We start from the raw sequence: 16,526 nt of genomic DNA, 5'->3' as shown, positions 1-16,526 counted from the left end.
TTAATGTAAATAATATTTATTTTTACAACTGTAAATATCTTGATCTGAAATAACAACCAACTTTTATCAAAGCTTTTATACAAAAATAATATAAAAAAGGAAAAAAAAACTATAACAACGTTATTAATGTTGAAACAGCCATGTAAATAGTTACTACGTAACCAACAGACCATGACAGGACCCTAGCAGGCTGAGGAATTACTACTATTGCATAGACAAATGTATGAAGGAATCTGCCTAATGCAAATGCTCTAAATAAGTATAATGCTAAATCATAAGAAGGTCCAGTGCTTAAATATCCTAAACTAATTAGTAAGAAAATTGGAATATTTTCCAAGTCATTTAAGTGGGCTCTGAAAAAAAAACAAGTTAGCCTTACTACTGCTTGAAAAATAAATGAAAATTGAGACAAACATTTACTTCAAGGTTATTTTTAAATAAGGAATATAATATTTTGGATTAATAAACTTACCTTCTGACTCGTTCAACAGATTCATTATGGCTAACTTTAACTTTATGCATATGACAATCTTCTGGATTTGCAAAAGTCTGGAAATATATGTAAATAAACTTAAATAACAAAATGAAGCCATATTACTCACTTTAGTTTTAAAACGCTGTAATGCTGTTAAAACGGACATAGCTAACATTTTAACACCTAAAAGGCTAGCATAAAAGAAATATATACGAAGCAAGGCATTATCGAAAGCAATTGGACTCATTTTTAAAAGTACCGTACAACAAACGATGACAAACTAAACGACGTTGAACGAAAATTCCTCTATATATTAATGTGTTTACTGACAATTTGACAATGAACCCTGACTTGTATCATTAAAGTGTATCGACTTGTGTTTTTTGGTATTATTAAAGTGCGGTTATGTATAATGTAAACACTTTTTTAATTTAGTAATGATTTAATAATTAGTTTATAATTCATATATATTTTTTAATTTAAGAAGACTGAAATTTTAACATTCCTTACATTATTTTAAAAATAAAATTCAAGTTAGGCAACTAGAAATGACCTAGTGATTGTTTTTTTTAATTATAATATTAATGTACGAACCCAAATATTAATCAAATTAAAGATAACATATAGTATGTAATGCTCAATGTAATAATAATAATATGTTCTAATTTATGTTTTTCTATTTTAATCCTTTTATATTGGTAGATACGCTAGTGCCCTCTATTGAACTTACCAAAAGTAAATATATCAGCTTATAAAACGCGCCAGTAGATGGCACTTTCGGCGTAAAATATATTTTTTGATTTTAATATTAAAAAAAATCCATTTTATAATATTACTTCGCTAATTAAATATTTTGTGTAAGAAGTAAAAACTGGAAATGAAGTGCAATAGTAATGAGATATTTTTTTACATTTAAATAGGCTTCATGGCTGGAGTATTTGGAATACTCTGAAATAAACAAAAAATAATAGTAATTCTTTCATTATATATTAAGAAATTATGTATTATTTCACATATCTTTGTGGAATTATTTAATATAATTTCGTTTTAAAATTACCTAAACTTGATTACGAAATAATGAGGTTCTGTAGAATCGTCGTCAAGGCATTAAAATGTGAGAGAATCTGAGAATCAAACGCTGATGGATGTCCAAAATACTACTGCAAGATGTAACATCCGCGGAAGTATCGGAAATAATAGACATATATACCATAGAGTAATATACTAGTAGTATAGTAGTATAGTATATACTCTATGATACAGACATATGGTCTGACATAGATTTGACATATACACAAAATAATATGAAGACCATGCAATATAGTACATTTTATTACATGTTGGTAACACTACTTCCAGGTAAATAATGTTTGTAGCGCAGTTCGTAAAAATGTAAAATGTTTTAAAATCCGGAGTGTATTTTACCATTTCATTTATCCTAGCTAAGAGCTGAATACGGCTCATAAAACGGAATAAAGCCGTAAAAGTCTATTTGGATTGGTACTAGTGGGCAGTGTTGCCAAGTGTTTGTAAAATTCTTAAAAACACTAGCGATAATAATTGGTGGTTAACTGGCAAACGTTGTAAACCAAAGGTCTTGTGTCAAGTCAAGTTTTGTCAGCCTCTAATCATAGAGAAATAGAGATTTAACTTCATAAAAATTTTTGGGGAAATGTTTCACGACGTCCAACATCTAGATGTCGTTACTTTTAACTTATTACTTGATTTAATCGCTACTCTATAAGCCCTGAGGGGATCTGATTAGCTCACTTCGTTTCTATGGTACGTTTGTTGTTTATTTATTTTCAGCGTCATTTTCAGTAAGGCTTACATATGGAATAGTGCGTTTAGATATTAAATTATTAGTTCATTGGTATATATGTGTTGTGTACCCGGATGTACAGATAGTAAAGAAATGCAGAATCGTTTATGTTCGAAGAAGTATTTGGCTTTCATTAAAAAATGGTTGATAATGTTTAAAATCCTAAACCAATTGGAGTATCAAAGAAAATTTATGATCGTTATTGTATGTTTTGTTGTTGTAAGTTGGGGTAAGTTTATTCAAACATATAAATATTAAATATATATTTTTTTATTTTAGAAATTAATATCCTTCTATGCAAATGGATATATATTTTTCTTCTTGGATCGATAGTTGCAGCTCAAATAAAGTAATGGTTTCTGAATGCAACCCTATTAAAAAAGGGTTGACCGATATTGAATACACGAGGAATTTTGGTGTAAAATTTATTACCCAAGTAAGAACAAATTTGTGAAAGTGTCATCAATTTAATAACTACCTTATGATACTTATGATATTTTATAATATTTGTATTTATATAGAATTTTATTCAAATAAATAAATTTGCTTAACGCTACTTAACTAAGATAGTTTGTTTCGGATCTAGCTCATCCTCGGCTAGTATGTTTTAGAAATCATCTGAAGCGCTGAACATAAGTTAATTTATTTCATCTCATTGGCCTTTAGGTAAATGTGAAGAGGATGAACATGAGGGCTCTAAATATTTATATTCTATAATAACCAGGGATGAAATGAAAATACTGTTAGTAGGTCTTTGAGCCATGTCTTTTATTTTATTCAGCGATTTTGCGACGTCTGATAGATCCTATTAAATTGATGGCACTAAACAAATATGAAAACGGAAAAAGAAGACTCTCTTTAAAGAAGATTTCATTTTTCATTTTTTATAAATGTCTTCACAGTAAAATATTTCTCGTACAGGTGCCTATAATGGAGATTTAAATTGACCATTCAAATTACTTGAACGGCCAATTATGGCACCCTCTGGATGTTGGACAAAGCAAAATTTAACGCCAGAGTCCCCTATTGAGTTACATCTCTATTACTATATGCCTCTAATATCCAGATGGTATTGTGATCGCCAATCTAGTAATTTGATAGTTTAGTTTAAATGTCGTTAAATTCGTTATTATATGAAAACAAATTATTCATATTTTCCTGTTATAATATTAATAACTTCTTTAATCCAAAAATATATATGTCATCTTAACATAAGATTTTTAACATTTTATCCTGAAAACCGATATTACACAATGTAGGAATTATACAACGAATTAAAAAAAAAATGGAAAATTTACATTTTTAAAAAGATATATGTTAAAATTATTGTGACGTGACATATTACGACGACATGGCAGAATCCACAATCACTAGCTGCTAGTGACAATGAATTCACAGAAGAGGAACTCGTTGACATTTTTGGAAAGCAACACAAATTATGAATCAAATGATACTTCTCAAGAATTAGCAGGATTTGGTTTTGGACCTGGACCTTTCGCTGGAACGAAGTTAAAGTAAACAGCCAACAATCCGTTCATTTAAACATACATTTCTCTTCATTAATGAATAGGCAAATAATTTCAACTATAAATCTAACAAAATTACATGGATACATGGATACATGAATCAACCGCTATTATCTTCTCGGAACGTAACACCAAGTATTCAAATGTTGATGGACTTTGGGATAAAAATCTTCTTTTATATATTTACCTTCATTACTTTAACATTTTTGTAAATATGTTAATTTTATGAAAAGAAAGTATGTGTTTCTATATATACAAGAGCTGTATGTATATGTCGGAAGCTTCTGGAAAAGAAAAGGGTCTCTAATTTTTTCGCTTTCCGTACGTCCGGTTAGGCAACTCTTTTTAGATTGAATATGTATTACAGTTAATTCTGATATATCTTAGTTACGAAAACGTAGAAAAATGCTAAATGCGTTGTTCTTTATGCCATGTAAACAGAAAATGTCACTGAGAATATAAAAAAAAACAAGCGTACAATAGAAATGATTAATAATAGAATAAAAAAATGATTAATTAACCAAGTACTAGCTAATTTCGGATGATTATAGCATGCACTCTGTAAGCTTCGGTAGTTTCCGCCTAATTTTACAAGGTTGGCATTACCACAAGTAATGGAGACTCCACAAATATCTTAGGATTTGGCGTATACGCGTATTAAGCTCCATTTAATTTTTAACAGAGAATAATCCGATTTTGGCGCATGCGTACATACAGCTTTATTTACTTAATTTTTTAATGTGATTATTAGATTTAATGTCGAAAATATATATAATCAGGTAAATAAGTAAAGAGGGTAAATAAAAATGGTAAAATTTTGGAAATAACACATTTTATTTAAAAAATTATTCAATTAAATGAAATAATAAAAATAATTTCTATGTGCCTTTCTATTTTTTATGCCATATTTTAAGTTAATTTACATATTTGAATAATTAACAAGAATTCAAAAAACCATATAAATAAACATAAAAAAGACGAAAATGTAAAAGCCACCACTATATATGAAAGCAGTGAAATTCTCCTAAAAATCTCCAAATATGATCAACTATGATCGTTACTATTCTTGATTCACGAACCCCATTAATGAATTGACTATCTCTAGATTTCGATTGACATATTGTACATTTACTAGCCTAAAATGAATGGATTATCGAACACTTTTAAGCCGAAAGAAATCTCCAGTCAGTACATCATTATTTTAACAAAACAATAATTTATTTACCTAAAATGTTATATAATAATGCATTGTATTTTCCTCTATATATATATATATATATATATATATATATATATATATATATATATATATTGTTGGTAGTTTTATATTTTGTTTATCTGATCCAGGTCTACTTTTGTTAGCAAATTTAAAATGCTGTCTAATTTATTTTTCTCTGATTCTCTGAATTTCACATTCTTCGACTTTCACTCTCAACAAAATCTAGCTACATCTTAGCTATAAAATAAAATTTAAATCATTATTAAAATATATTATGTTTAAAATAAATGTGTAATTATTACCAGTTACTAAAATTTTTGCTACTATTCTAGATGGACAAACCTCATTAATGACTTGACTACTTCCAACACAACAAGAATCATTTTCTTCTCTGTTCTTGTTATCATCAAATTTTGGTACATTATCTTTTTCCTTCAACTTTTGTTGTCATAACACTATTTTTATTATCATCTTGCCATGAGTTACCATTCTAAAGACATAAATTGAAATAATAAGTTTTGTTTAATTTTTTAAAATTCCATTAAACCTCTTCGATACTTTTCAGACTAACAGTTTCCAGTGAAATAATTGTACTAAATTATATTTGTATTGAAAAACAAGTCACTATTTTTATACATTTCATATATTTAATGTCTGATAGAGCTAACATCAGGCTAATCTTGATTCGTCACCCAATATATATATATATATATATATATATATATATATATATATATATATATCGTTGATAGTTTTATATTTTGTTTATTTGATCCAGGTCTACTTTTGTTAGCAAATTTAAAATGCTGTCTAATTTATTTTTCTCTGATTCTCTGAATTTCACATTCTTCGACTTTCACTCTCAACAAAATCTAGCTACATCTTAGCTATAATAAAATCTAATCTAATATCATTATCTAATAAAATTTAAATCATTATTAAAATATATTATGTTTAAAATAAATGTGTAATTATTACCAGTTACTAAAATTTTTGCTACTATTCTAGATGGACAAACCTCATTAATGACTTGACTACTTCCAACACAACAAGAATCATTTTCTTCTCTGTTCTTGTTATCATTATATTTTAGCATATTGATGCCTATTCGATGTTGTTGAAAATTATGTGTTATAAATTTGGCAGCTAACATTCCCACTATAAATGAAATGGATGCTTGTCCCTCCATATTTTAAAATCAATGTATGTTAAACCACCAAGAATAATACAACAATTTAATTATTATTACTATAGAACTATTAATGTAACCCAAAAGCTAAATATTCTAGATTATTTCGTTGTTTTGACTTGATCGACTCGAAAAGAATGTACTGCCATTAGAGAAGGAACACAATATAGTATATTCTTTTCTATGGTTTGTTCTATGCAGGAGAGTGCGCATGCACCAAGTCAGGAAATATTTGTGGAGTAATGTATCCTGCAATCGAGAAGCAGAATCCACTGAATTGCAGCATCCTTTTTGTTTTGAGCCTGACTCTTGTAGGAGCATTAGTACCACTTATTTGTTTATATCTGGTATCTGCTATTATTATATTGCATTGACTGTTGTGTTACATTTATTATTGAATTATTATTATATTTATATATTGTATACATTTACATTAAGTTAGAATAAGAATTATATTTTTTGGTAAGTTAGGTTAAGAATGTTTTTATATTTTATTTATTATTGTACTATTTATATTTTAATTATAAATAGTAGCCGCTAATGTATAAATCATTGATTCATAAATATTGCCAAAAACCTTTTATACATTTCGAATGTGAAGAGACATATGAGGAGAATCTTTCCAGGAGTGTATCTAATCAAATTTTATTTTAATTTTGAAAATTGGATTCAGGTTTATACCAAAGTCATTATATTTTGGGCATAATTAACCCCGGGAAAGTAAAAGTTCAGGTAAATATGAACCGTCTTTTATGTGAGTATTTCATCAAGATCACGGCTCGTTGATTATATAGTCATTCCATAATATTAAAATTGAACAAACATTAAAGTTTGACCCTCTTGAAGATTTTGAGGTGTGGAAGGATGGTATTGGAAAAACAATTAAATCCTTATTTAATCCTTTATTGAGATTGTTGGTTCCTATTTTGGAAAAAATATTGCAACCTCAAAAATCGAGTAGTTCACTGGAGTCATCAGGAATTTATCAGAGTATCGAAGGGTAAATTGGGGAGTTTCGAAGGGGAGTTTTGAATACTCCAGGGAGGTATTAGAATATATTCTCGTTGCATAAATATCTCTCTTTATCTCAGCTAGTATAAAACTAACACAAAATGGAAGAGAATGTAGGATGTAGGAGTTGATGCGACAACAACGTCTTGACGTCACAAATTTAGATGACTTATATATAAAATAACTTTGAATGGACTATATAGACTACGTGTATCTTTTTTGCGCATACGTAATATATACGTTATATTCTAGTTAAAAAGAGACACAGTGCTGTCTCATAAGTTAGAACGTGTAACTGAACCAGCCTGTCAAAGTCGTTCGGTTGTCAAACGTTTGCAAAATTCTTTAAAACAATGGTGATAAGAGGTTATAAACCAGCAAACATTATTTGAATGCTTTGCTTGTTTTCATAAATTTCGAATCGCTATTTATTATTACTTTGATGGAAAATTTCGAAGCCAAACAGAACAGATTGCGTTTCCAATCAGTTACTTTGAACAGGAACAAGATAATGGAGGCTGCTTCTTGCCAGTAAGATTCTATAGAGGTAAGCATTTTTACTGTTAAATATTAATTTGCTCCGATTTTTATTAAAAATATTTTAGCGTGTTGCAGCTGCACTGAATATTAGTATGGACCTGGTCCCTGAAATATTTCAAAAATTGAAAAATTTGATCTTGAATTCACTGAAAAAAAACCGTCTTCATATGAAGCGGGTGACGAATCAAGATTAGCCTGATGTTAGCTCTATCAGACATTAAATATATGAAATGTATAAAAATAGTGACTTGTTTTTCAATACAAATATAATTTAGTACAATTATTTCACTGGAAACTGTTAGTCTGAAAAGTATCGAAGAGGTTTAATGGAATTTTAAAAAATTAAACAAAACTTATTATTTCAATTTATGTCTTTAGAATGGTAACTCATGGCAAGATGATAATAAAAATAGTGTTATGACAACAAAAGTTGAAGGAAAAAGGTAAATGTTGGAATAACAATTGATTCGGTTTTACAGATATATTGTACTTCGTGCTAAACAGCAATGGTTAATAGCACCTTCGGTTTGGATGAACTGGATAAGACACATTGAGGAAAAAAATGACAAATGGTGGAATTGTGAACAAATGTTAGAATAAGGTATGGTTCTATGCTGCTAGTTTCTAAGACAGAGCGATGAGAATGGAATTAAGTAAAGGTGAGTATATAATTTAATATATCATAACTGTAGGAAATCTTATTGTAGATTGTAAAATTTATTTATTGTTAAAATTTATGTGCACAGATATGTGTATAATTGTTCAGAATACACATGAGAATTTGATTAAAATGTGTCAGGAGAGAGATAATACTGTTTTGCAGATATAACAAATGCATTAAGGTGAATGCATTGACTAAATCTTGTTTTACCAAGAAATATGTATACAAGTATTAACGGAACAAATAAAGAAAAAATACGGTGACATCAACATGTCTTAGTATGTCTTAGAATGTTGTTGTATATCAAAGCCAAACTAAATTAAAACTCAGAGTTGATACGGCAACATTGCGACGTTTTAACGTCAAAAATTTAGTTGACGTATGTACAAAATGATTTTGGATAGACTATAAATATTTGTGGACTAGTCCTAAGGAAGACACCGCATAAAAAGTGCGCTTATATGGTTTTGATAAATAAATTATAGTTGTTATCTGACGTATTGACTTATTTTCTCTTTTTTCCTTTCAAAATTATTTTTAAAACAAGTACGTTTATAGTGCATTCTTATATTATAGAAGATGAACATAGTGTAAATAAACTTAACTAAGTTTAAAGGGAAACTTTAGGTTAATTTTTTCAAATATTCGAATATTCTAATTTGGCTGGATATTGTAATGTTTATATATTACATATAGTCTATTCAAAGTCCTTTTGTACATACGTCGTCAAGATATTTGATATATTGCCTGCCGCAATTTGTAAATTCGTTTTATAATCACAATATGTTCCTTCTCATTTTATTCTGGTTAAAAAGAGACACAATGCTGTCTGATTAATTCGAACACGTAAACGAGTGAGCTTGTCAAAGTCATTCGGTTGTCAGAGAACGGTGATAAGAGATTATAGCTCTAACCTAAAAACTATTGTGGCTGTATAATTAACTGCAGTTATTAGATGTACTATAATAATAAAATAAATTATATTTGATAACATTTTTGTTAAATTATTTACTAACGAAGTAAAACTTGGTGTTGATGCGGCAACATTGCGACGTTTTGTCATACATTTATATGACGTATGTACAAAATAACTTTGAACAGACTATACATATTGGACTGATTATTACTCTGTGACTATTTTTTAATGTCAGTGTTACCCATATCTCTATTCCTCACTGCGTATTTAAACATTTGACCTTGTGTCCGAGTTCGAGTGAAAAAACCCGCAGTCCCCTAGAAATCAAACGTCAAACGACAGAGGGCGTGACCGAGGCGTAAGGTTTCACGTGCGGGTTAATTACAAAAGTAGCGGTTGGCTTTGAGATACCGACACCAGACAGGCGACTTTTCTTTTATTTCGTAGTCTAATTGTGTCCCGCCGGGCTTCAGTCGGCTTTCGGACTCTGTCTCAATTCGAATTTCTATCGTCGTTTTTATTGGAATAATATTTGTTACACAATAACACTTGCTTGTGAAACCTGGACATAAAATACGAACAATGCTTAATATTAAGATAACAATAAATATTGGTAAGTTGGTCTAACTTTTGATAACTAACTAAAATAAGACTATTGATTGGTCTTGGCATATATTTCAATCAATGATATCAATTGTCTCTAATTCGATAGTTTTGTCATTTCTATTTAGTCCATTCAGTGTATACGCACGCTAAAATGCCTTTATAAGCGGCGAATTTAACATAATCTACATTTGAAATTATGGTGATATTATAGATGTATTACTAGTTGACAGAAAAGACTCTCCCTTTAGGGATGTCGAAAAAATATCCAAGTAATACATTTTACTTTCATTAGAGAGCACATTTACCTTTTACGCTTAGTTCTTGTGTTCTTCGGTACAGTATTTCCTTGTAAAGAAATTTTGATATCACTGTATTTCTCTTTCATTTGCCATATCTGCAAAACAGTTACTATTCTTTCTGTTCTGACGCATTTTAACCAAATGCTTATGTATATTCTGAACAATTACAAACATATCTGTGCATATAAATATTCTACATTTTACAATAACATTTCCTATAGTTATCATACATTAACTATATACTCACCTTTACTTGTTTCCAGTCCCATCACCTTGTCTTAGAAATTGGCAGCGTCTTGTTTAATTTTTCCATATGCTTTTAAAAATTGTATTCTTTTAAAAGCAATATCCGGAAGTACCATTAAACCTCTTCGATACTTTTCAGACTAACAGTTTCCACTAAAATAATTGGATTAAATTATATTGGTATTGAAAAACAGGTCATTGTTTTTATACATTTCATATATTTAATGTCTGATAGAGCTAACATCAAGCTAATTTTGATTCGTCGCCCGCTTCATATGAGGACGGTTTTTTTCCGTGAATTTAAGATCATATTTTTCAATTTTTGAGATATTTCAGGGACCCTGTCCATAATAATATTCAGTGCAGCTCCAACACGTTTTTTTTTATTATTTAATTAATACATTATTACTAGTCGTTTTCGTCTGACCTAGAATTTGTTTTTATGCTAACTTAAATCTAGGTATATAACTAGGAGGACCCATCGGCCCTAACTCAGTCTCTGGTGAAATAATGTCTATACATGTTACTGCTGATTTTTTTAATATATGCACCTCACTACACAACACTACACACGATCAGATGGTTTGATTCTTTTGAGTCTGTGTCCGGTTCTGGTGGTATCCAAAAGTTGCAGTATTTCAATATTAGTATGAGAATGGAGTCTTTCCTCATACCCCCTTGCAATTCTCTTGATTTCTTGACTGACTGTGGGTATCTGAAGGTCTCGATGTAGGTAATCAGTCCTATAGTATTTGGATGCGCCCACAATACCTCTTAGGACTTTGTTCTGAAAAATTTGTATTTTACTAATGTTACTCTTTGCAGAACATCCCCATAATTGAACTCCATATGTCCATATAGGTTTCAATTTTAATATATAATAACAATTTATTATGTACTGATAATTGTGCTTTTCTTTCAATTAGCCAGTACATTTTCCTATATTTCAATTGCAGTTCTTTTCTCTTCTTTTCTTCTTTATATATCTTCTAAATATCCAAGTAATACATTTTATTTTCATTAGAGAGCACATTTACCTTTTACGCTTAGTTCTTGTGTTCTTCGGTACAGTATTTCCTTGTAAAAAAATTAAGTAAAAATATCACTGTATTTCTTCTTCATTTGCCATATCTGCAAAACAGTTACTATTCTTTCTGTTCTGACACATTTTAACCAAATGCTTATGTATATTCTGAACAATTACACATATATCTGTGCATATAAATATTCTACATTTTACAATAACATTTCCTATAGTTATCATATATTAACTATATACTCACCTTTACTTGTTTCCAATCCCATCACCTTGTCTTAGAAATTGGCGTTTACCTTTTTCCATCAACTTTTGTTGTCATAAAACTATTTTTATTATCGTCTTGCCATGAATGACCATTGAATATATTGGTCCCACTCGGAAATATCCATGTCTCATCTGAATACATAAATAGAAATAATAAGTCTTCATTTTATTATATGCTTTTAAAAATTGTATTCTTTTAAAAGCAATATCCGGAAGTTCTATTCGATTGTTCAATAGACCTCTTCAATTCTTTTCATACTAACTGTTTCTTTTGAAATAGTTGTATTAAATTATGTTTGTACTGAAAAACTACTCACTGTTTTCTACGCATTTCATATAGTTAATCTCTGATAGAGCTAACATCAAGCTAATCTTGATTATATTTTTAATTTTTTGAGATATTTCCGTGACCGTGTCCATACTAATATTCCGTGTACCTGTAACACGCTAAAAATATTTTCAATAAAATTCGCAGAAAAATAATATTTAACAGAAAGATGCTTACTACTCTAACGTATTTTACTGGCAAGAGGGGGGCTCCATTATCTCGTTCCTGTTCAAAGTATCTGATTAGAGACGGAATCTGTTCTGTCTGTCTTCGTATTTTTAGCAAAGCAGCTTTTTTAAGCAGCTATTTGAAATTTATCAAAACAAGCAAAGCATTAAAAGAACAATTGCTTGTTTATAACCTCATATTAATATTATTTTGAAGAATTTTGCATACTTTTGACAACCGGACTACTTTGGCAGGCTAGTTCGGTTACACATTCGTACTTATCAGACACCATTGCGTGTCTTTTTGAACTAGTATAAAACGAATAGGAAAATATTGTCTGATTCTAAAAACTATTTTATAAATTGCAGCAGGCAATACATTAAACATCTTGATGACGTTTGCATAAAAAGCTTTTAATAAACAATATGTCAGGCGATCATGGGTTTTCATGTTGGTACGAATAATCACAAGTTTGTTGTTGATGGGAATAAAGTACGGATTAATGGCGCCGCTTGTTCAAAATCATCACCAAACAGTAACTTCTTGTGGATATTTTGTAACACGGTGGACACGTGCTTACGTGCGTCATTCCATATACAGCAAACGCACTTGTTAACACAGTCATTCATTCTTCTAGAAATGACTATCGTGCTGTAAGTTTTTTTTTTCAAAAATCAACATGTCAAAATCGAGTACTCTTCCAACTGTTCAATTTAATTTTGGTGGTATATGAAAAAGGCGATTTTACAGAAATATATTTTCTTCACAGTTATTAATCTCTAAGAATGTTCGTCTGGTCGGTCGGAATGTGTGGCTGTCGATGCAATTGTTTGTCCTAACACTCACTATTATTTTGTGGAGGAAATTCGCACGGGAACTGATAGCACTGGTTAAAGAAAAATTTGATTATTACGATATTGAATGATACATGTGCTCGACAGGAGAATTAACAGGATATTAGGTTACGTAAAGGAAGTCCGTTAAAGGTGTGGAAGTGGTACTGTTACAAGGGGGTAGAGAAAAGAAGAGAGAGCGACAGGTCGTCGTATTGGTCTTTTATAGCTGGGAACCGCATGGTAGCAATCCACCAGCGTTGCCAACCTTTGAACTTGCTGTAGGTGAATGCGTGGTGGCCTAAAAGGTTGTAGCGGTCGACAGGATATTAGGTTTGGTAAAGGAAGTAAATTTGTGTGAGGGTACTTATAAGTGTGGTGGCTTACGTGTTCTGTTTCGTGATGCAAACGTGTTCATGTATTGATCTTATGCATAATGGGCTTCTATGGTTTCCGTACATCAGGCTAGTCTGGTGGGATAATGTCGACCATGTGATGTTGATGCGTTCCGTTCCTCGCGCTATCCTTCCATGCACGTGTCAAGCACCTGTCGAGTGGCCTATGTTGAGCTGGTTTCCCTGTTAGGCACTTCGATCACGTCGGGGTCACCAATTGTAGGAATGTTCGTCTGGTCAGTCGGTCGGAATGTGCGACTGTCGATGTACATGATACCAATTCATCAGCGTTGCCAACCTTTGAACTTGTTGTAGGTGAATGCCTAGTGGCCTAAAAGGTCGCAGCGACCACTACAAATCCATAGCTCCGATTCGGGGAGAATGTCTACTTCTCAGTCAATAAGCTGTTGGTGCTGCTGTACTAAAATTCTCTAATAAGTCTCACATTTAACATTATATTCTAGCTTGACAATGTTAGTCTCCTGTGAGGTTAGTTTCTATAATCTTGATGGAGCTATTAGCTGCGTTTTATACTTAAAATTTTCTTTTTTTATTCGACAATTATGACCAAATAATTGTAGTCCGCATCTATGAATTTGTTTTTCTACTGTATCATAATTGTTTTATTTTAAAAGAATTAATGTGTTTCTAACTCAATAGCCGGAGAAAAACTTGTAAAATTAGTAGAATTAAGAGTTGCATTTGAAATTTTATATATGTCAGTCTATAACAGTGTGCAAGTCTCCGAGTCATACAAAAGATGAACATTGACAAGACGGGAAAAGGCGGATATTAGTCTTGATTGCTATATTACCTTTCTTCCACATGCACCATTTTCCAGAAACGAAAGCAAATTCGTCCTCTGTATTAGTGGTCGTAAGTACTTGAATGCAGTCGCAGTTGTTCTAACTGAATCTCATAGAGATTTGCAAAAGCAGGTGCTTCGTCAGCTGTGAATACTTTTGTTTGTTTTAAATTAATTCTCAAGACTATATCATGAAGATTGCGAACGAAACTAAAAAGAAATGAAAAAGTAATAAAGAAAACAAATATATAAAATAAAGAAAACAAACGCACGTCTCTCGGTCGATATGTTATATTTGTAATTACTGCATTATTACGTATCTTTAGTTAGGAACGCTTACAGAATATTTGACACCAAAAATGTTAATTTTCTGCTTCATTATCGACAGAGCTGTAAAATTCCAGGCCTAAATTAAGTTTTAAACGAGGTGGTTCTTAAACACTGAACACGTCATTAGGAAATGTTTACGATACAGCGTCTGGTGTCAATTTTCTTGGGAAAAACTGCGAAAAAATCCAATTAAATCCAAATGACTTAATACAAACTACGCGCGAAATAAGATTTAAATGATTGACATAATTAATATCATGGTGTAATTAAATATTATTATTGAATTATAGGTATTTTGTGAAGTAGTAATAACATATTGAAACTGAAAAATTGTTAAATTCAGTTTTTGACCTTTCATAAAAGGTACAATCAGCTTGATATAAAACAATAGTATTTTTTATTAATAGAGAATATATACTAGTACTGTATTAAATAGTTTTGTTTTTTCATATTCACTACCTAGATAAAAAAACTGAACAAAGTATAATAATACAACCAAAAATATGCACTGTCACTGAATAGTGTTTGTTTAAGTATCACATTATATTTAAGTATCATTACCTGTGAGAAGCATTTTTTGTTATTTGGTATAGAAAACTTGGATGTAATTCAATGTATTCTTCTGACGTTTTATAGTAAACTGTCTATTTGTAAGGTAAAATTTTAGTAATTAAAAGTGCATATGAGGAGGAATCTTTTCAAGTTTAAACTGCTTTTAGCTCTGTATGACATACTTTATCAAAAGCCTGATGTGTATCTAAGAATGCAGCCGAGCAATATATTTTAGTATTTAGGTCTGTATTTATTTTTATTACCATTTCAGTATTTGCTCCGTTACGAATTATAAATTAATATTCAGGAATAATATGAACTAACCAGAAAACTGCATCACATAAATAATAATATAAATAAGTGGAACCAGACATGGAGAATAAAAGTTAAAAAAACAGTAAAAGTACAGTAAATCAGTACATACTGATTTCGCATACAACTGTTCTTGTACCAATATATATGAATAATACTATTATCTTATACAGTAACTTTTTTTTATTAATTAATTATTACATTGTTACTAGTCGTTTCCGTCTAATCTACAATTTTTCTTTATGATAACTTAAATCCAGGTATATAACTAGGAGGACCCATCGGCCCTATCTCAGTCTCTGGTGAAATAATGTTTATACATGTCACTGCTGTATTTTTTATTATATGCACCTCACTATACAACACTACACAAGATCAGATGGTTTGATTCTTTTGAGTCTGTGTCCTCTTCTGGTGGTATCCAAAACCTGCAAAACTTCAATATTCTCATGAGAATGGAATCTTTCCTCATGCCCCCTTGCAATTTTCTTGATTTCTTGTCTGACTGTGGGTATCTGAAGGTCTCCGTGTAGTTAATCGATGTGGGTGTGCCCACAAAACCTCTCAGGACTTTGCTCTAAAAAATTGGTATTTTATTTATGTTGCTCTTTGCAGAACATCCTCATAATTGAACTCCGTATGTCCATATAGGTTTCAGTATTTGCTTATATAATAGCAATTTCTTATGTACTGATAATTGTGATTTTCTTCCAATTAGCCAGTACATTTTCCTATATTTCAATTCCAGTACTTTTCTTTTCTTCTTTATACATATATGTTCCTTCTAGCAAAGTTTTTCACCAAGATTCATTCCGAGATATTTAGCGTTGGAATGATAGTATTATTTAATGTTATTGCTGCTTGTACGGTCTGTTTATAGAGGAACTGCATATGTACAGATTTACTTTCATTAATTCTTATTTTCCAAGCTTGTGTCCAATTATTTATATTGTCACTTGCCTGTTGTAATTTTTGTGAGGCTTCTTCACT

The 16,526-nt window shown here is 30.4% G+C and overlaps 1 protein-coding gene across 1 annotated transcript; it reads right to left on the bottom strand.

Moving 5' to 3' along the window:
- On the bottom strand, positions 1-853 carry LOC143200631 (microsomal glutathione S-transferase 1). Its single transcript, XM_076411146.1, has 3 exons — positions 603-853; positions 473-549; positions 1-353 (listed from the first exon to the last, which is right to left on the bottom strand). Exons 1-3 carry the CDS (start codon positions 720-722, stop codon positions 110-112), a joined length of 441 nt encoding a protein of 146 aa, XP_076267261.1. The 5' UTR covers positions 723-853; the 3' UTR covers positions 1-109.
- Between the last annotated feature and the right edge of the window lie 15,673 nt (positions 854-16,526).

This window comes from Rhynchophorus ferrugineus, unplaced genomic scaffold (assembly GCF_030347505.1).
Source record: "Rhynchophorus ferrugineus isolate W39M unplaced genomic scaffold, kcgeb_rfMv2 rfM8, whole genome shotgun sequence".
Classification (NCBI taxonomy): Eukaryota; Metazoa; Arthropoda; class Insecta; order Coleoptera; family Curculionidae; genus Rhynchophorus; species Rhynchophorus ferrugineus.
The sequence above is the reverse complement of the archived record's forward strand: the minus strand, read 5'-3'. Positions and strand labels throughout refer to the sequence as shown.

Excerpts from the sequence above, each read along its gene's own strand:
- LOC143200631 (XM_076411146.1), bottom strand. The coding sequence starts at position 722 with ATGAGTCCAATTGCTTTCGATAATGCCTTGCTTCGTATATATTTCTTT. Across the intron at positions 550-602 it reads TACAGCGTTTTAAAACTAAA|ACTTTTGCAAATCCAGAAGA; the intron begins GTGAGTAATATG and ends ATATATTTCCAG. Across the intron at positions 354-472 it reads TCTGTTGAACGAGTCAGAAG|AGCCCACTTAAATGACTTGG; the intron begins GTAAGTTTATTA and ends TTTTTTTTTCAG.